The 21,719-nt window shown below is 46.6% G+C and overlaps 1 protein-coding gene across 4 annotated transcripts in view; it reads right to left on the bottom strand.

Annotated features, from left to right (window-relative positions):
- Positions 1-21,681, bottom strand: part of PAX3 (paired box 3) — a 75,062-nt gene extending 53,381 nt beyond the window's left edge. For 2 of the 4 annotated variants that reach the window (XM_039722421.1, XM_039722423.1), the window contains exons 1-4: positions 21,400-21,681; positions 20,347-20,582; positions 18,646-18,775; positions 17,850-17,984 (exon numbers count right to left, since the gene is read on the bottom strand). In XM_039722421.1, coding sequence (XP_039578355.1) covers positions 17,850-17,984; positions 18,646-18,775; positions 20,347-20,582; positions 21,400-21,484 — 586 coding nt within the window. In that variant the 5' untranslated portion in view covers positions 21,485-21,681. The remainder of the gene's footprint in view (positions 1-17,849; positions 17,985-18,645; positions 18,776-20,346; positions 20,583-21,399) is intronic. The other 2 variants (XM_039722422.1, XM_039722424.1) reach the window with 1 other exon arrangement.
- Positions 21,682-21,719: the final 38 nt, after the last annotated feature.

Below are 21,719 nucleotides of genomic sequence, written 5' to 3'. Positions count from 1 at the left end.
TTAATTTGGAGACTTTAATGGGTGCTGACAGCAAGCCCTCTGAGCAGTAAAAGAAATGTTTCTTAATATGCATAAAATCCTCCATTTGCATTCTTTTACTAATAAAAAGAGGTACAGCTTTGCTTAAATAGTTACAAATTCATCTTTTGTACCGAGTACACGAATTTCTTCTGGCTGCACAAACAATGTGCCTGGCCAGACCTAGCTCTGAAACCCAGCTTCACACTTTTGTGTATCTGCAGAATGTGTGTGAAATGTGACACACACATAGAACAAGCAGAAGTTACTAAGCATCATTCCTCAAAATCTGCAATATTCCTTAACAATGCATTCAGGAGACTGATATCAGCAGGCATATACACCACACTGAAGTGTGCTTTACCACCTTATTGTTCCAGAAGCTGCATTAAAAGGGACCAGAAATCATTCAAATTCTCCCCTAAATAGAATATTGTTGATTCCATCACTTGTCTTATATTATCAAATAGAACGAGATTCTCTACAAAGAGCAGCTATTATCCCCAAAGAAAAAATAGAAAAATAACTTAATCTTACAACACAAATAATCCAATGTCTGCCTGTACATCCTACATGACTTTGCTCAGGAAAGAGTCATCTGTTATTTAAACTACAAAATGTTCCATTAGCCAGGTTGAGATCTCTTATATTCTTATATATCAAGGAATCACTCTGATTTGATGCTAGGTCCACGATCTGATCTAAAAACATATTCTATACTGTAGCACTATTTTCTGACAGTTTATTGGAAAATCTACCTGAAAGTACAAATTTGTAATTCCTCAGTCCACTATTGCTTGTTCCACAGAGTCATTGAGACAATATCTCAGATTATGTTGGTTTACTCTTTGTTACGAGCCAAAATAAACAAAGGAGATTAAAAATTGTTATTTTACTAAAATTCAAATTGGGATACACAGCAACTACAGAAATATACAGGAAAAAGGAGATAATAGCTGAATCTACATGTACTGAAGCTGATGCTGAGCTCTTTACTCAGCTCAGCTCCCCCTGCAACCAAGGAGAGAGACAGATAAATGCCCAAACATCTCCTGAATATTTGTGTGACAGAAACTTGTTAGACAAATTTTCAAGTTTGTATTCTATTTTGATATCTTTAGAGATTTATTCTACAAGTGCCTGTGGCACTCCATGACTGATGAACGTCAGATGAAAAGTGGCAGCAAAATAAGAATTATTCCTGGTCCTTAACTTTCCCCATCTCAATCTTTAACAAACAGAGACCACTTCAAATTTGGAGAAGAAACAGGGTAAAAATAATGCCCTGAATTTATCTAGATTTTTTTCCAGCAGGAAAGTCAAAGGACATCTATTATTTTATGAAAACTAATACTGTGGAGATGAGACTCCAGAGATATTATCATGGTCAAAAATGTTCCATTCACATTGTAAGAGTCTAAATTTTTTCCAGGAAAGTAGGAACCAAATTCTTTCATTTCCCAAATATGTTTTAAGCTCTGTACAGCTGATGCAAAACAAGGACTATTACTTATAATGGTCTAAGACTATCAGTCCGCAACACGACAAAAATCCAAAATGCTCCTCTTTCCCTTACTTTTGAAAAACTAAAAACTTGCTGACAACATTCTACCAAATTCAATTCTATAGTCCTGTTTGCAGCTCTAAATTGTATTTATTCTTTCACCCCTTTCCTGAAATGAAAGATAAAATTCAATGTAAGTGAATATTCATATACTTGATTTTCAGGGAGTTCGATGGCATTGGATTATGCTCAAAGTTTAAAAAAAAAATGATTGGTTGCAGGATTGCACATTTTAAATTTATTACCAAGTACCATTGTTTCAAATGCCCATTTTCCACAGCTGCGTGTCTTCATTGTGTGAAACACCCCTTTGCTTTGCTAAATGAAATTTTCTCAGCAGTGAAGCTGAACTCACCTGAAATAATTTTTTCACTTAAAGAATTTTTCCTCACTATGTGTGCAAACACTTATACAGAAAATTTAAGCCAGCCAACACTAATCTGGCTTTTCTGCCACCTTCCACTGATGGCTTCAAAGCAGCTCATAGGTTGTGTCTAGATAAGTCATGCAGTGCACTCCTAGAGAATATCACAACTGCTGCTGCTGTGGGCAAATCATTTCTTTTGAACCTAACCTTCAGAGAAGCCCCATTTCCTTCAAACAGCCTGACTGAAGCCAAGGGTGCCTGAGCACGTAGGGCAGGCTCGAGCCAAGAGACAGAGCATGCAAACAGAGATCTTCCACATCATCCCAAAGACTTATTTTCCATTCTTGCAGCCATCAACTCAAACACACCATGAAACAGTTACTGGAACACAGTATTGCCAGCTTGCTCATAATTACTGGTTCTTCTTCCCTGCCTAATGCATAGCTAAATGAATGAGGGCTGGCATGGAAAGGGACTCGAGTCTGGCAGAACTGGATGATCAGGATGGGAACACAGAGAAAGCACACAAAAAATCCCACAGCCTCGTCATTGCAGCAGTCAAGTCCCAAATCCAGGCTTGCACCACAAACACTTTGAGAACATCCTACGTGGCCCTTCTCTGAACCTCAGAATAACTGCTACAAATTTCCTGAGAAAGGACACCCAGAACTGCTCGCACAGCTTTGCTCGGCCCCTGGCTCTGGGGCAGCACAAGTGGCACCCACAGATGGTCACACTCTGCTCATGGCCACGGGCTGGCAGAGGGGTCACCCACTCACCTGGGCAAGCATTTCTCCACTATCAGAGACAAGATGCTGCAGGGTTTCTTTTGTTCCAGAAGGGGCCTGGCTTTCCCTACCCCACCCCCCAGAAAGTGAATAGCCCTGTGTGCATTAACAGGAGCATCAGCCCTGTTTGGGTTTGCTGTACAGACTGCCCTGCTTTGTGCTCCTGGGAACTCAAAAGAGCTGCTCTCTCCATCAGACATCCTCTGGTTTCTCTGGTGTGTGTCTGCCTTGAACAAAGACTGATGTGACACACAGAGTGCTCTAAAGTAGTGCCTCCAGAGCACAGCCTCGCAGGTAACACTAAAACTGCTCCTTAAACTCATTTTAAAATGAGATAAATCACTCTAGACTGTAGTATTTAACATAAATAAATTTCCAGCCAAAATACAATATTTTAAAATTTCATAAAATGAAATTATTATATAAGGTCAATTTGAAGAGATTTCTCTGGATGCTATTTGGTGTTTCTCTTTCCTATATTAGAGGAGCATCTACTTCACCAACCCTGACCCTCTCCATACATACTTGCAGACATGAAATTTGGTTGCTGTTTTAATGCACAGCAGTTATACCCTTGGACCACTCATATTAAAACACATTGGGGCTGGTTTTTCCACCTTAAAAGCAAATTACAGTGTATGAATAATGAGTATTTTTTTAGAGGCAGAGAAATGGATCATCTTCCCCCTCCATCTGGCATGGTGCCCTTCCAGCAAGGCAGAAGTGGAATTTGAGACCTCTTTATGAATAAGCAATAAAAGACTCATGAAATGGGATGGTTTAGCAACTTCCAAAAACGCAAATCTGGAGACAGAGATGGCTGAGGCTGGGTACCTCAGTTTGCACAACACTTATTGCAGCAGGAGAGCTCCAGCTCCCAGCACAAACAGCTCTCCCCGTCTTACCTCAAGAAGAACCTGTCAGGAAAGAAAGAGCCAAGCAAGTGTTCACATTGGCCTTTGAAGTTCTTCCTTGGCTGACTGATGCTCACCCATACATAACTGGAAGAAAAGACTTCCATTGTGCAGCTCTTTACTCCAAGTGTATTATTCTCCAGACAAAAGCTTTCGAGTCTTAACTTTTAAACACACCTCTCTTTGGGGTACACTGTTTCTAACCCATAAAGTCTTTTTCTGTTCATTTAAAAAAAGAAAAAAAATAGCTTTCTCCCCCTCCGGCAATCTACTCTGCTTGTTAGTTTTTTTGCAAAAGGATGCCACAACGCAGCCAGCAACAGAACAGCCAGCTCTCATTCCCAGAAATACAGTATTTTTTCCTCAGCACTGTGTCCCATGGCTCACCCAGCCCAGCTTTAAACATGAAATACAGCCATTGTAGGAACTCCCTGGTTTTAGACGAGACCTGGTGAATAATCACCCTACTGAAAACATCTCCAACATCTGGCAACTTGCTGCTATTTGCAGGGGCTGAGCGCTGGGTCAGGCAGGGATGCAGGAGCAGGGCAGGGGGTTAAGCAATGAACATGCTCAGCACCTGCTTGCTCTCTGCCTGATTCTAATCAGTATTCTCCTCTCATGCCCAGGAATGCTAGAATTCCTCAGTTTCCTCAGAAAAACTCAAAACTTTTTCTGCCTCAAGGAAAGGAGAGGAGGAGGGGGGAAAGAAAAAACAAAGAGAGAGACGGGAAAAAAACCTTTCTGTTTAGGGTCTGACCAAATTTCATTAAAGACAATGCAAGTCTTGCTATTAAATTCAATGGGCCTTTTTTCAGATTTATGAGCAATCTCGCATGCTTGACACTATTAATTAGAGGAATTAGTGGTGCTAAGAAAGAAGAAAAACACACAAAACCAACCTATAAATTTACTGTTTAAGGAATAGACTGTAACAATACATTTTTCCTTGAAATTTTGGAAATCAGTAAACAATATTTGTTTCACCAACTTTAGAAATCAAATCTTCCTTCCTGCAAGCTGTACTGCAGTTTTTAGATTTAAAACTTTTCTTTTTTTAAGACCTGATGACAAGTTTAAGCCAGTCTATCAATTGCAACTGGCTCCCTGTTTTTTTGTCTCATAACTTCATATCCAAGTTGCTGGACTATTTCTCTTTGTTAAGAATAATGCTTATAAAATAAATTACAGATTTCATTTAATAACAGTTTAAAATCAAACCAAAGTACTTTATCTCTAGTCAGCCTGTGTAACACAAAATCCCACCACTGAGAAATGTATTCTCTTGCATAAGGATGGAAAGCTACAGTTTTAAACTATAAATACTGGCAGTGTACAACAAAAGAATGCTGAAGGCATGATTGTTGTCTCCTTTTCCTGCTCAGGACATGTTTCTGTTTTAACATGTACAACAGCAAAAATAAATGTCATTTTCAAAGAAGAAAAAAAGTTTTAACAGTTATCCAGAAAATGCAGATTTTTAGTGCATTTTCTGGATAATTTTAGAATGCAAGAGCAGTTGTAGAAGAGAAATCAGTGCAAGCCCTGGGTGCCCAGTCACAACCACATAAATTTCAAGCATTGAATACTTTCTTAGAACCAATGATTATCCATACATATTATTGAATAGATTTTTCACACCACATATTTGAGAGAATTGCAGGGTATTCATGGGAGTCTCAGCAAAAAAATATGTATCAATTCCTGCTGCACTCCAGTAAATACATGGTGGCTCAGAGCCTCAGCATAAATTGAGGTAACACCTCTAGATTCTTGGACTTAATCCCAGACCAAACTAGCTACTGATCTGCTTTATCTTTAAAAAATAATAATAAAACTAATGAAAATGAAGGTGCAGAATATTTACCACTTCACCAAAGCCCAGCCCTGCTGCTCTGTGCATCTGGTGAGTTAAGTGCTCCATACCATGGAGCCACTGGACCAGAGGGTACCCCTGGTGTTCCCCAACTCTGCAAACCCCAAAGTTGAAAGCCCAACTACTCTTCCAAGGGCAGGCTGCAATCCTGTCTAGCCACAAACATTCATTCTGCAGTATCATTCCATCTGGATTTGCAGTTTCAGCAGATGAACAATGACAGCTGAACCTATAGAACACTTTTGATTCCTGGACACCAGACATTTGGAAATACCATTGAGAGTGGAAAATATCATTGGTCCCATTTATTAAAAAAAAAAAAGGCAAACAAAAACACCAAAAAAACACCACAAAAAGAAAAAAACACCACAGATACAAGGAGAAAATTTAACCACAGAGGAGCAAGAGACCAGTAAGAGGAAAGGAGGAGTGAACAGTCCTATCTAAGCTGGCTCCAGGCACAAGCAGTGCAGAAAGTCACTGCAGGAAACACAGAGCAAATTGTACCAACTCCAACCAGTTCCCCCTCCAACTAAAGCCCACTCTTCCAGCACCAATTTTGCCATAACCACGTTTTTCTTGTTTGTGTAGGGGTATCACTTACTTGTAAACACATTAGGCACCAAGATCACTCCTTCCTACTCAAAAGGAGTATTAAAAAAGACCCCCTAGCCCAATTCAAAGACACAGAACCACACTCACCACAGGCCAGGCAGAAGAAAGTCAAAGCCTATGGAAAGATGGGCTGGGCAGCCCCTTTTCCACAGCAGCAAACCAGCAGCAGCTGTGCAAGGGTGGGAGCAAGCCCTTCAGCCCAAATCCCAGGGACCTGAGGCACCCACTGCAACACCTGAATGTCACCAAGTGCAAAGCACCACCTGCAAAGCATCACTGTGACCCCCTGTCTGCACCTGGAGAACACAACGGTCCTGTGCAAGCTTTAAACCTCACAATAAATACAAAGAAACCACTTGCAAGCCTCCCAGAAGAAAAGGGCAGAGTGAGGAGCTGCCTGGGTTGGGAACAGGGTAGCCCCAGCTCCCACCTGGGCTGGGAGCCACCCCTGCACCCAGCCCTGGGTGGCAAAGACTGTGCTCCCTGCTTCAAGCTGGCACTCAGAGAAGCACAATGGCTCTTTCAGCCACGGGATCTGGCCCTGAAAGGGGCCCAAGGCACCCTAAGGGCACGGCACTGCACAGCCTGCTTCAAGCTGGCACTCAGAGAAGCACAATGGCTCTTTCAGCCACAGGATCTGGCCCTGAAGGGGCCCAAGGCACCCCAAGGGCACGGCACTGCACAAAAACCCCGAGGCTGAAACAGGAGGAGCAACACAGAAGTGCATCCAAAGGGTTCCCCCTTTGCCGTGCTGGAAACCCAGTGCTGCTGCTACCCAGCAGCCAGGCACTCACACCAGCTGGCCCATTTCTGTAATAGAGTGGTCACTTTTCTGCATGGGACCACTCAAGAACAGGAACAGGTGAGTCCCCCCAGCATTTTCATCACCTGGAGGATTTTTTTTCACCCTCACAACACTTTTCCAGGGTGTTTTATTTATGATTATCATTACCAGGATTCAGATACTAGCTATAGTTATGATTTTTTTTAATATTCATTTTAAATTTCTGTCTCTGATTTAGTCTTCCAGGGATGAAAATTCTGCTTCTGATATCAGATTAACAGAAATATTTATGTCATCAATCATCACTCCATCTTTTTGACTGCCAATACAGGAGAAGCACAGCAACACTGAATTCTGATTTAAGTTCTTCCTTGGCTAAGTGACTTCTTACGGCCTGGGGACAAACCCTCTTTACACCCATCAGAGTATAGGGTTTGACAACCATTCAAATTACATGGTGTCCTTCCAAAAATTTCATTTGTTGTGTCGACTGGGACCAAGGACAGGAATGTTGCATATGGGGACAGAGTGTGCCTCCCCTCCTGATACCCTTCAGCCAGGGAGGAGCCAGAAATCAGAGGGAGCAGCACTGCCTCCCACCCTGCCAGGACTGATGGAGCAGATTGGTTACAGAGCTCCTTACAGCAGAGAGCAGGGGGGGTTGTTTGTCTTTTTTTTTTTTTTTTTTTTTTGCTAAATCATATGTTAGAAAAATTAAGTGCCATTCTCTAAAGCAGCTTTTTTTAATTTGCTCTGCTTGCAGAATTTTAACTACGTTTACTGGCTGTGTCAGATCTCTTCTTTACCAGCAAAAATAGATGTTTAGCACTATAAGGTCTTGCTCAGTCTGAGAAAGTGAATATGTTCCCTCAAATTTAGAATGTGATTAAATGGAGGGCCAAATTCAAATTCGATGTTAAGTAACCTGCACAGCCCTGCTGAGAGCACAGGACTGTTCTGATGTAAATGCCAGTACCATTTGGTCTCAAGAAACTTTTAAAACATAAAGACGGAAATAAAAAAAAACCGAAAAGATTGAAAAATATGTCTGCTGTATGCAGCCATTTTGCATTTTCAGGAGGACATGTGAGCACCCCGAGACCCTGCAATGCCTCTGGGTGCTTCAGCCCTGCCCCAGTGCACACAACATGCAGCTCACGCCAGTCTCAGCGCTGTTCAGAAGAGGTGGACAAGCAGTGAGCTTTAAGGGGTTTTCAAAAGACAACACTGTATTTGTTGGAAAACAAGTTGTGGGTACTAAAGCAACAGGGGTTTGTGTGGTTTTCTATGTAGCTGCCAAACATTCGAGCATTTTTGCTTGAGCCTGTTGATTTAAAAGAGAGCAGGTCAAATCAACTGTGCTAAAGCAGGGATGAACCCACAGGGCTTTTTCCTAACTGTGACATCTATTGTATAATCTTCTAAATAGATTCCTGAATGTTTTCTTCTATTATTTTCCAGTTCCACAGACAAAGAACACAGTGAAGTCATATACCATACAGGGAATAGCCACCACACGCAGCAAGGGAGGTACACACGATGCCTTTCTCTGCACCACGTGTTAAAATTCTACAGAAAAACTTGTGTAGATCTCCATCTATAAAATCACACCATCAAGATTTGATGACTGCTCACTTAACCATCACTCCTTAGCTAGCAGTTGTTTGGAAGTATCTCTTCTTCTATGTAAATACTGATAATTTAATTCAGCGTTCACTCACACAACAGCATCAGTTCACCATCTGCAGTGGAGTTATTTGATTTATCCCTTGGTAAATGGAATTCCAGAGAAATTTTTTTTTTTCAAAATCTGTACTTTTCAGGATTTCATTGGGAAACAGTGTATTTCATTTCCCATTTTCTTTAGTTGAATAATTTCCACTTGCTTTTTTTTCTTTAAAACACCTTCCTTCTGAAACGAACTTATTTTGCTTTTTGAGAAACCAGCCGAGTCCTGAGTTCCAGCTAGTTCTGTGCAAGACTTTTGTCAGCACCCAGCCTGACAGGAGGGGCTGGGTAGGTGTCAGAGTATTCACTGGGGCACAGATTCCCCCACCTCACGCTCTGACCCCTCAGCACTTCACACCAGATCAAACAGCAGCCCTTAGGTCAAAAAAAAAAGGAAGTCCTGCCGCACCATCTTCAGTAAAAACGGATTTTCTGTGGAAACATTCCTGCTACTCTGCTAGCCTGGATTCTATAAAGCCTGTCCGTGCTCATCCCCATCCTCCCCGGGACAGTTAAAAACACAGATGAAAACCAGTTTTAAGTTCAGTTTGGTTACACTGAGTATGGTCGGTGCTACTGCCTCGCAGGGGGTACATGGGGTTACATTTTTAACAAAGTGCAGAGTAATTTTGCCAAAAGAGCTGTGGTTGCCATTGCTTTTCCAGGCTAGTACGTGGAAGAGATTCTGATTATATTGGCATGAACAGCCCTGCTCATTTAAGTAAGGTGAATAAGATTTGACAGGGGCTGAATAAGCTGTCTGCTTGCAGAATTGTCAGCCACAGACAGTTTATTCCTCATACTATCCAAAGCACAGCCATCTATTTGACAATATATCTGATAAAGAAATTACTGCATAGTCATTTTTAGATCAGACATCCAACATGAGGCATATCATAAATATAAAAATCCTTAAGACTGGTCCTTATATGGGCTTGTGCATGATATAAACACTGATCATATTTGGCAGAAAGTCTACAACCAAGCAAATATCTGTTAAAAAAAATCAAAAGGTAGCGTGGATATTGCTGTGCTCACCACAGCTCTCTATGGAAACAAAAAAGTTGAGTGCATGGACTTTGAGGAAATTTGTGTCTAAAATGCTTTCAAAGAGTGTTAGCTCTTACTCTGGGACAAAATATCTCCTAAAGTAGCTGAGCACTTACAAAGCATGCACAGACTGATATTTTAACCAGCAGTAACCAGACAGAATGGAAGCAGAGTTTTTAAGAAAGAGAATGAGAAAAAGATGATTAAAAAATTTTGTCTTATCCTTTACTCTGCTGTTTTTCACAAAAGCAGAGTAGACCCACCCACCCACTAAAAATTAATGCAACACAGGAGAGGCTTTCTGGTTTCACAGGCTTCTTACTACTGTTTGTGGAGCTAAACTCAAACTGTGTCTGGTGGATGCAGTGGGACCTGGGTCTAACACTTCCATTCCTCACAATTCAGATGAAAACTCATGTCATAATAACAAGAAAACACATCCAGATTGCACAGCCTTTTCTGCTGAGGATGTGGTGGGATACATTTTACTGTCTCTGAAATAAATATAGCTTTCTGCCGTGCAACAAGGAACTGATTGTTCTCCAGGGCTCTTGCTTGTTTTTCTGTGCAGCCTCGTCAATCCAACTTCCCTTTTTTTGGGAGAAGGCACAGCACAACTATTCTAGCTGAGGCAAGTAGGGGCCATAAAATCCAAACTGAAGAAAATGACCAAGCAAATGTTGCAAGCTTGTTTGTGTCCCCTATATCTGAGAGCCCAGTCTGGAGAATGGGCTGGCTTCTCAAGCTCCCTTTCTTTTATTGGCAGCCCTGGATATTTATCTCCTGTGTGATTTGGTATACGAAGATAACTTTTTTTTTTTTTCCTTTAGGCTACACTCATCAAAAAGATTACGTGCAATAAAAATAGTTTTAGTAAAATTCAGTTAAGTACATTGTATTTTACCTGCTACAATAGTAACATTTCAATGCACTGTATACTAAAAATAAAGTGATGGAAACAAAATCAAATCCAGTAACGCTAAGGAAAAAAACCCACAAAACTGTAAGAGCATACAGTGTATACATTCAACAGACCATGCAAAATAAGGATTCCATTCAAATTTCACATCTCATTAAAGACAATTTGGCCATTAATCCATACGGGTTTAGGAGCAAAGAAGGATTTTCCAAGACAGATAAACTGAAATGATCCTCCTTTGATCTCCGAGGTTAAGAATCAGCAACAATGGAAGATGAACAACAAGGGGCAGAACCACTGGCCTTTTTATGTGCCACAATGGCATCAGCAAACAACTACTTAATCAATATTTGGCCAGGGACACTGAAAACTTTCTTTTCAAATTTTAATTCCTAGTTGTAAAACAACTGTAGGGCAACCAGCAAGATAAGACATTAAACTGACTGCTTAATTGCCTTTTACTGTCTTACTAGTTATATATGCACATTCTTAATAGTTCGTGAATCTTTATTTACTAGGATGAATAAACGACCTGTCAACAATTACATCAAACTCCCTTAACTAAATAATCTCAGCACATGACACACTTTAACTCTAATGTGTCCTCAGTGAGTTTTAATTTCATTAGGCTTCACTTTTTTCTAGGCAGGGTGATTTAAACTGAATTAGTTTAACAGCATGGGGCAGGAGTACTCCAGGGCAAGTAAAGTGAAATGCCACATTCACACTAGGCTAAACAAGGTCTTGTGGTGAATTACATTACTGTACATCATTTTTATTAGCCAAAAACTCAGCGTTCAGGGACCACTTGGAAGTATTCTGTATTTTTATTTCTATATTTTGTTCTTTCTCTGGCCACATATGTTTGCTACATAGGATTTAAAGTGACATTTACATGCAGAAATTCACATTGACTGGCTTGCTCTGATTTATTGCTTTGTGTTTCACTCAATTTCTTCTTAAATTAACCAGAGAGCACTTTGTAGTTCTGCTTCATTTCCCAATGCAGTTTTATTACACAGCTCTGGGGACTCATGATAATTTATCACTATCAGCTTTATTGGCTTCCCTCTCCTAAACCCTGTTCCAACCCTTATCAATAAGTAAACCCAAACCAAACTAAACGTTCCCCAAATAAGTGTTAGATGAAAGTGTTGTATTTGCATGATATAACAGAGAATCACTATTCAAACTCAGACACGGGGAATTATTTGTTTTAAGAATTTTATCGGTATTGGCTTTTACTTACAGCATTAATTGTTAATTAGCTTTTTATCTAACTAAAATCTCTGCCTGTCTTCTGTTCCACTGCTACCTCTGTGTAAACTGAGACACAAAGATCCTTGCCCTCAGTGAGAGTTTTGCCGGAGTTTCACTCGGGATTACAGCCACGCTCTTGTGCAGTGGGTACTTTTTACTGACAGAACAGAACAAATTTGGGCCCCTCTGCTGCCTGGGCAGCGCTGCACACATGAATGGGCCCTTTGAGAGGGATGCCCGGCCCCGCATCTGCAGCGCTGGGGAGCACCGAGTAAACCCCTCTCAACCCCAAACCCGAGATTTCCCCCAGAGCTGCAGCTCCAGGGCACACTACAGAGCTGGTTCCAAGAAAAGCCTGATGCCTGTTAGGGTAAATTCCCACTGACATCACAGATCCTGCAATCACAGGAGAATCTGGAAAGCCAAATACATAAATCACATTCTCAGAGGAAGTCCGAGCCTACCAAAGTCAACCAACAGCTTCTTGCCTCTGCCTTTCTGGAATGACACCCTTTTAGACTAATAGATGAGGATTTCAAAGCAACCAAATAAGGTGCTAACTTGGGTACAAATTCAAGTTAATCGACTGCTGTGTGTGAAGCAATCCTGACATTTGCTGAAATAACATTCAGCTTTGTTCTAGATAGAGGCAATTAGAAAAACTGGAAAGGATGCCCACAGCAATTCTGCTTGAACAGGCGCTGACTCTTGAGTTGAAGAAAGCGTCCCTCAGATGGTAAAACATTCAAAGCCACTAATAAAATCATGATTTCAAGCCGAGGATATGATGTGTACATATATTACTTCAGAGAGTCGCTGCTAGATTAACACCCTTTCTTCCCACAGCTGGAAATATTACTGGTGCTTTTGTCAGACGATTAGCCTGCAGTTAGTCTGACAATTAGCACTCTCCTCGAAATCCTCCACTTCAAGACAGGAGGGAATGGGCTGCCCCCGGCAGCTCTGGAAGAGCAAACTCCGCTTTGAAGTCACCCTAAAGTCAAACATTTAGCACCTTTCTAAAAATGCTCAGCATGCTGGGACATCACACTCTCACTTGATGGTGAGGTCATTATTCACTGCTGAGCTCATCAGTATTTTGGAATAATTATTTGGAAGAAGAAGCCTGGCCCACAGCGATGATGGGTCAGGCAGAAGAAACAAAGTTGTGCTGGCTTTGCATGGAATCACCTGCACCAATTTGCACCGGTGCAATACCTGGCTTTTCTGCCTGGACTCTCACTATTAACATATGAGTTAAGAGAAGGAAAAAAAGACAGAAAATATAGTTGGCACTGTCTCCCTTGAGCCAAATTCTGGACTCACTAGGGAGTTTTTCTTAATTAAGTACTATTTTCTTGTCACCTCTGAGAGCCTCAGACCCTGTTCAAGTAACATGAGTTGATTTCTCAGACCTGCTAGTGAGCAAATATATTGAGTACTGCATGAAATTTCAGGCTCAAGGAGATAACTGCCTGCAGCCACAGCCATCACATCTCACTCAATAAGTGAATCTTTACCATGAGCACTGAGCAGGGGAACAAACTGTGCTTCTCAGCCCACAACAGCATTTCACACAGCACCTAAGTCCTCCCACCACTGCACCTTGGGACAGGACACCGGAGAAAAACCAAGACAACCCCTGCAACCAAAATCTAGCTCAGCATCTGACTCATCCCATGCTCCAGCCACTAATCCAACAGCCTACTATGTAGAAATGAATGACTCAAACTGATATCTGGTGCCTCCATGTTAATCTTCTCCCTTAATTAAGTGTCTTTATTAGTTTAGCAATCTAAAAATAACTGGCTGCATGATACTGACCAGCCCTAATCAAAACATCTGCCAGCCCATCTAGCTCCAGCTACCCTTTAGATCATGTGCCACCACTTCAAAGCCTCCTGCATCAAGTCAGTAATTGTAACATTGCATCTAAATATTTAAGCTAGGGGCTGGTAGTCGCGTGTCCCATTTACAGTCAGCATCTGTCCTCTAATTCCATTACAGTACAAAGCAAAAATGTTTCCCAAAACTCACAAACAGGAAAAGCATCACACAACTAGAGAGGCAGCAGCAGCAGCTTGAACTTTTGAGCTGCTGAGCAGGGCTTTTGTGCTAAGGTCCTTTTTTTTTCCTACCCCCTCAAACTCCCCACATACACACTCTAAAATAGGGGTGGTGCCGAAATTGTATTAATGTGAGCCTCAGGCACACAGAAAAAAAGAAAAGAGGAAGGGGAGGGAAAGGGGGAAGGGTTTGGTCCAAGATGAAAGTAAGAAGAAAATAAAGGAGGCAATTTAGTCTGCTGTAGCCTGAATTGCTCTCAGTACAGCCAAGGGTAGAGGCTTGGGATGAGTAGGGCCCTTTTTGGACGGGCGCGCATGACTGGGGGAGGATCCGCGGGACAGGGCCCGGGGGCCAATTCCGCTGGCTGGGAACAGAGGCCCCCTTTGAGGCCGGGAGGGGGGGTCCCGGCCCCAGCCCCCTCCCCAGAAGGCCGGGGACCAGCTCTGCCCCATCGTTGCAGTGCTGAAAGCCACTGGTTGCTGCCAGAAAACAACAGCTATTTTATGAAGGGGGGAGTTATCGGATTAGTCAGCAAACCATGCCGCACATAACCCCCACCGAAGGTACAAGCAAACACTCTTCTGTAGTGGCTATGCTAAAAATAAGCCCTGATGTGCCACATAAAGGCACAAAACTTTCTGGTGTTCTTTATTTATGGCTTGCGCCTTTAAGAAAAAAATTATTATCACGCGTGCAGAAATACAGATTTGCTGTTACAGAGCTACCAGCCTCCTGATACACACTCTGACAACCAAGTTTTTTTAAGTATATCCCCAGAATCAGAGTTGAGGGTGATGCTGGCAGAAACACTGAAATACAGCACGTACAGGGCTGCACATGTGGCATCTGTAAACAGTGTGAGAATCACGTGTAAGTGTCCGAGAAGAGAAGCTGGAACAGAATCACACCAGCCATACAAAAGTTTACCTACACCCATATATGTGGTGGAGAAAGCCCAGTGATAGACAATGATACACATTTTTTAAAAATATCATATTTCCCTTTTCTCTAACACCACTCTGCTGTAAATACTCCCTAAATCTTGAATTAGCTACCATTAAAGTGACAAATTTTGTCCTTGTTCTTAGAAGAAATGCCACTCCTTGAACCACCCAAAGGCCCATGGTGAGGAGGGGATTTCAGGCAGCGCCAGCAAAAGTCCAGCACTAATGTGTGCTCCCGAGCAGAAAAGCCATCATGAACAGCCTCAGGAGTCACTTTCTGACCTATCCCACAGCCTTCCCTGGCACCCAAGCTCCAGGATACCTCAAGCCCCCAAGGACAGGGCTACAAAAACTCCTCATATTGCACAAAAGCCCACACTTTTTTCCCCTCTGTAACGCAGAGCGCTCAGCGCTGAGCTGGCACCGGGGGTTTTGCTGCACAGCACATGGATACCCTTTGGACATTCCACAAGCAACCCAAGTGTCAGAAGGGCATCTGAGATGCACTGCCAGCGGGCACCCTCTGCCACAGCAGGCCCTGTAGCCAAGCTGGTGGGTGCTGGCAAATATGATCCTGCGGCATCAAAATCCCTAGGAGCACTGCCAGTTATTTTAGTAACAGTACAGGATTGTTTTTATAGATGGAGTGAAATCAAAGCTCCTCAGCTGGCAATGCAGTTGAAGCAGAACTTTTTGTTGTTGGTCAGATACAGAAAGCAGTGGTGGGCTTCTTTTATGGTTATTCTTTTCTTGTAATGGTGCCACTGGTGTGCTGTGGCATTATTATCACACTCCATGCAGGGCACGAGTGCAGCAACAAATGTTTTCTGGAGCAGCAGCGCGCTGTGCTCGCACTGCAGCATCCCAGCCACTCCAGTAATGAGATTAAGCAACAGCTTGCTAGTCAGGGAGGGGGAGCCGGCGTTGCTGTGGGGGAGAGCACACTGTGCCTCGCACTGCCAAGCCTTCCCAGCCACTGTCACAGAACAGATGGGATTACCAAAGCTGCTGTTTCCACCGAACTGTCCGGTCACGTTCACGCAGCAAAAAACCTGCATGCCTAGGGCAGGAGAGGACTCCACTACCCCATGTAATCAAGGGGAAAATTGCTACTGATTGAACTCAAAACAAATAAAGTGAGACATTCACATCCACAGAAAGTGAAAGAGAGGGTACATCTCAGCCTCCTCCTACGACTGTGCTGGGAGGCACGAGCGAGCAACTCTTGCAGCAAGGCATCACCAGCCCCAGTGGCTTTCCTGCAAGAGTTTTGGGGCTCCCCTAGGCTGGTGGAAGGCAGCCATGCACCCAGACACTGATTTATAATAAATCAGGAGCCACACTTTAAAGGGCAGACAGTCAAAGAACAAGAATGTTTCAAAGACAAACAGAAGGATGGGTTGTATTGATAACAATATTCTTTCTCTTGCTGTCTCTATTAACCACTCTTTGTTCCATAAAGCATTGATATTATCAAGCCTTACTATCTTCTGTTTCTAATCTCTGTCAAGAAATTGAAGAAGGCAGCAAAGCTTATTTAACAACTAGGGCACTGGATTTAGCTATTTTTTTCCTTTGGTGCACATCCCTCTTGGAAAAATCCTCTGTTGAAGGAGGTGCTGGAGGGAACTCTGGACCCATCATATGGAGGCAACTCGACCAGGCAATCAAACTGTGCCTTCTGGCCTTAAAACCTCTAATTTTGTTAGCATCTTCTGCATGTCTGCATTACACACCTCCTTGGAAACACAAACACACAGAAGATGAGGCTTCCCTGAAAGTTTTAATACAGTTGAAAACTAAGTTTTAGCAGGGTTTAGGGGTTTGTTCTAACGAAACAGGGACATGTCCTCGTGTCAAAGAACAGATTTCTGTTGTCCTTGCACAGAACCGGCATCCCTTGATGCCTAGAAATGCTGTAAACATTTTCTCTCTAAAAACAGCTATTTTTTTCCACGTTTGAGAGTCCATAAAACTGCGTGGAGCATCAGCTATTAGGGGCTCATTGAATAATTCATCCCTCATTGCAAGCCCATAATGTCTTTTCTCAGCCTTTTGTGGGGCTGTTTTCTCTTCTTTTCTCCTTGAATTATAAAAAGGTTGCCTTCTTTTGTTCACATCAAGCTGCTGCTAGCTGAAGCTTTGTCTGTGCAAAGCCAAAGTGTGAGTTTCAATGGACTCCCCCCTCTTTGTTTTCCAAGTTCATCTCCAAGTGTAGATTGTGTATAGAAGGCCTTCTTTGTAAAAGCTGGAAAAGTTGTACAAATGTTTGACCAGCTCATTTGGTACTTTTGTCTCGCCTTCTCCAGTGCCTGTGCCTGTGCTGGGCAGCGACTTCCCTGCACAGGCGGCCGGGCCGGGCCCTTGCCTGCCCCTGCAGCCCGGCCCGGCCGGGAGCCAGGCACGGCTTCCACGGGAGCAGCAGCTGTCCCCCCGCAGCAGCCCTTCACCTCCGCCTTGTTCAGGCTGCAACCTCCTCGCAGTCCCGGGCCAAACACCAACACATGCTCTCCCCAGCAGTTTTTAGAGCAGAAAAAGCAAAACATGTGTCTCCCTGCCCTGTTCAGGCTGCAGAGAATTGAGGCTCCACAGATTTTGCTACAGCTACCCCTCCTATGCAGCTGCAGCTTTTGCTTGGCTTGGGAGAGGAGCCCGTGCACGGCTGTGTGAGGGGCTCTGTGGTGGCCCCAACCCTCCCTGCTCCCTGAAAGCCAAACTAGCTCTGCCTCCCATCTTTGTTGCAGCCTCTGCACCATCCCGCACGCTGCGGGGTCGCTCCTCTGGGGTAGTGGGATACGATGGGATGTGGCAGCCAGCCTGGCAGGGCTCACTCGCCCTGCACTGGGCTGGCTCCAGGACAACCTCTGGAGACTGGGAGCGATAGCCACCAGCACCTGGGACTGGCACTGGGCCGTCGCAGGGCTCCACAGAGAGCAGGGGCAAGTAAGACTTTACCTCTTTCGCTGAGGATGCCGTCAATGCTGTGCTTGGCCTTCTTGTCGCCTTCCTCCACCTCTTTTCTTTCCAGCTCAGCCTCCTCTTCCTCGCCTTTCCCAAACTTGCTCCGCAGGATGCGGCTGATGGAGCTCACTTCAGGGGGGGAGTGCAGAGCTGTGACCGGCTCGTCCCCAGCAGCCCCCCGCGGCTCTCGGGCCAGCCCGGGAGGCCGAGTCCCCCCTCAGTGCCACCGGCCTGTGTCCCTCGGCCACTGCCAGCCGGGACTTAGGGCAGGCAGCCTGTCACTCCCGTCCCCGCGGGGTTTCACGGGACACCGTCCGCACCGGGCTCCAGCACGGGCACAGCGGCTCCCGAGAATCTTTCTTTCCCCCGAGCCCAATGGCGGGTGATAAAGACCCTCGAACCCCTCGCAAATACTGCTCAGCTCCATGTGCCCGCCGCCCCATCCCACAAACAACCCGCCGGCACAGGGAGCTGCTCCCCATCTCCTGCTTCCCACCTCCGCGTCTCCGGCAAGCTCCGAGCCCTCCTGCAGCAGCAGCCCGGAGGGGACGGCGAGGAAGCGTCGGGAGGAGGAGGGGAGGGGGATGCAGTTGCGATTTAATTGAAAACACCCCGCCGAGAGCAGGAATCCTCCCGGGAGGGAGGCACCGCGTGCTAACGCCGGCCGCGCCGCGGGCACCGCTCCGGCCCGGGGCTCCCATCCCGAGGGGACAGAGCTCACCTGGCTACCGCGCTGACCTCCCCGGGCCGCCCCCGAGCCCCCGGGACACCCCGGACCCCCGCTCCGTACCTGACGGCACCGAGTTGCGGTCACACACCCCGTCCTTCAGCAGCTTGTCCCGGATCTCCCAGCTGAACATGCCCGCGTTTTCCCGCTTGTATTCCTCTATTTTCTTCTCAACATCCGGCGTCGTCACCTGCTTCAGTAAAGACAAGCGAGCGGGCACAGTCTGTAGGGCCGGGGGAGCCGGGGCTGCCGCCGCCAGAGCCCCGGGGCGGTCGGAGCCGGCACCGGCCCCGCTTGGAAACGCCGATATGAAACACCCGAGTGCGGGCAGGGCGAGGAAAGAGGGGACACAGAAGGGAATAACGGGCCGCACGAAACGAACACACTCTGCGTTAAACGAAACGTCCCGGAAAATCCACCGGGGTTACCGGGAAGGTGGGACAGAGCCTTCGGCATGGAAAACCCCGAATTAGGCAGCACCGGCTGCCGCGCGGCCGAGAAAATACCAGGTCGCGACCAGCGGAGGACTCCGGGCAAGGAAGCTCCAGGTCAGTAAAGTTTCGGCTGAACAAAGTTTGCAGCTCCGAACAAAAACCAGCATAATAAAAACGCGGAGAAGTTCGAGTACCGGCATTTTTCTTCGGTAGCCTCGTGATTTTAAAATAAAATTAAAAACCAAACAAAAAGAACGATCTCCGGGCTGGCAATAGCCTTACTTTTGAGTAGTACGCTTATAGAAAATTACCTCTACTCCTAACACGGAAAGGAAAAGTTCGGGCATCGCTTCGCTACTTTAGAAGAACCAAAGAAGGGGCGGGGGTGGGAGAAATCTACCAACAACCTCAAATAAAAACTCAAGCCTTTACTTCGCTTTAGTGGGAAAAGCTAGAGAAAAGAGAAAAGCTGGAGAAGGAAAAGCCTAATCTTGGGGGGAAATTTCGTCTCCGTTATTGTTAGCACAAACTTTTCGGTGGCGTAGCTATAAATACACGCAGCTCTAGAGCGGAGAGAAAAAGTAAACAGAGCAGGAGAAAGAGCAGTAAATAGACCGACAGAAATACAGGTTGTTTTATTGCGCTTTCAACGAAAGCGGGGAGGCCCCGATCCAGCCGGGCTGGGTCAGCTCCACCGCCGGACCGACCGCGTCCCGGTCCGTCCCGACCCCGAGCCCGCCCGCGCTCCTGCGGGAAAAACGAGCGTGGGGCACGCGGGGCTCTGGGAAGCCAAGCGCTCAAAAAAATGCCCTTTTTGCCCTATTTTCGTTTGAGTTGTTTTCTTGGTTTTTTGTGTTGGTCCGACCCCGAGCCCGCCCGCGCTCCTGCGGGAAAAACGAGCGTGGGGCACGCGGGGCTCTGGGAAGCCAAGCGCTCAAAAAAATGCCCTTTTTGCCCTATTTTCGTTTGAGTTGTTTTCTTGGTTTTTGTGTTGGTTTTGGTTTTTTTTGTTTTGTTTTGGTTTTTTTTTTTGGTTTTTTTTGAATAGCGTTTCCTTAATTAAAAGTATATTATTTCAAATAACTCCAACAATATTTTCTAAAACCTCGGGAAGTTTGAGAGCAACAGGCGGGGACACGGCGGGGGTGCTGCGTCCCATGAGTGTCTGCGCCCACCCCCGGCCCCGCACGGTCCCCCCGGCCCTCCCGGGGGCCGCCGTCCCGCCCGTAAACCCCGGTGCCGACCAGCCTGGGCCGTGTCCCGGTGGGAACTCGCTCCCCGCCACCGCCGCCGGGGTTTGCCCGGTTCCGGGCGGGCGGGAGAGGCTCACCTTGGGCTTGCTGCCGCCGATGGCCCCCGGCCGGATGGAGCCCGTCTCCTGGTACCTGCAGAGAATTTTGGAGACGCAGCCGTGGGACACTCGCAGCTGGCGGGAGATGACACAGGGCCTTATGCCATGGTGGGCCATCTCCACTATCTTGTGCCGGATATGGTTGGGTAAAGGCCTGCCATTGATAAACACTCCTCCGAGCTGATTGACTCTGCCCTGGCCTAGAGGGGTAGAGACTAGAAAAGGAGGGAAGGGAGGCAGGGGGGTAAATGGCGTTAACGTCTCCTTCGGATCCTGCTGCGTCTTTTTTTCTTGTTGTTGTTGTTGTTATGTATTTTTGTGGTTGCTTTTCCATAAAGCAGCTCACCCCCCGCCCCACCGCGCGCCCGGGGCCCGCAGCTCCCGGGGAGACGCCGCCGGCCCGGCGGGCAGGGCAGGGAGGCGGCCGGGCTTCACCTGTTGCGCTCGGCCGGAGCCGGCTTTGGGAGCCCGCCTGGCTCCGGCCGAGCACGGGCAAGCGGTGCGGGAAGGCCGCAGTGTGCCCGGCGGAGCGGGGGCCGGCCCGGCTCGGCTCGGCTCGGCCGGCCCGGGAGTGGCGGTAGAGCCGCGGCAGCCGCCCGTCCTCGCTCGGGCACGGGCCTGGCAGTCCCCGGCACCGCGGGGCCCTCGCACCGCCGCTGCCTTGGCCAACAGCGGCCACTCGCAGCGGCCCGGTGCCGACCCACGGCTCTGAACTTCCTTTCGATTCGCATTGCTTTTACCCAAATTTAACTTTTTCCCTAACTTTTCCCCCAACTTTGGGCTCCCAAAATCACTCCACTACGAGAAGCGGGGCCGGCTGCGCTGCCGAACCTCCCGCTCGGGGGCTGCGAGGCCGGAGCCGTGCCCGTCCTGGGACAAACCCTGCTCTGACAGCCCCGGGGGAAGCCGGGCAGCTGTCCTGGAGGACTCCGCGCACCGGTTCCGGCTGGCCGGGGACCCGCTTTGTTCCGGCGTCCCGGCACAGAATGATTATCCCTCTCCCGACCGGGAGCGGCACAGGCGCGGCCTTACCTTCCAGCGGGAACCCGCTGCGGGGATAGTTCTGCCCGGCCCCGGGGCGCATCATCCTGGGGACAGCTCCGGCCAGAGTTGTCATCGCAGCGGCAGCGGCCGGCAGGGTTATATCCAGGTGAGGGCTGATCTAGGGGAGACCCGCGCTGTCAGCGGGCCCCGCCGAATCAGGAGCGGTCCCGGAGGGGGTGGGGGATACCGCCGAGGGGCGGGGAGGAGGCAGCTCCGCCGCTGCCCCTTTGTCAGTGACCCGCGCTGCCCCGCACCGGGAGGGCAGGGGCCGGGCCGGAGCCCCGCCGGGCGGCGCGGCTGGGCGCGGG

Source organism: Passer montanus, unplaced genomic scaffold, assembly GCF_014805655.1.
Source record: "Passer montanus isolate IOZ18808 unplaced genomic scaffold, ASM1480565v1 scaffold48, whole genome shotgun sequence".
NCBI lineage: Eukaryota > Metazoa > Chordata > Aves > Passeriformes > Passeridae > Passer > Passer montanus.
The sequence above is the reverse complement of the archived record's forward strand: the minus strand, read 5'-3'. Positions and strand labels throughout refer to the sequence as shown.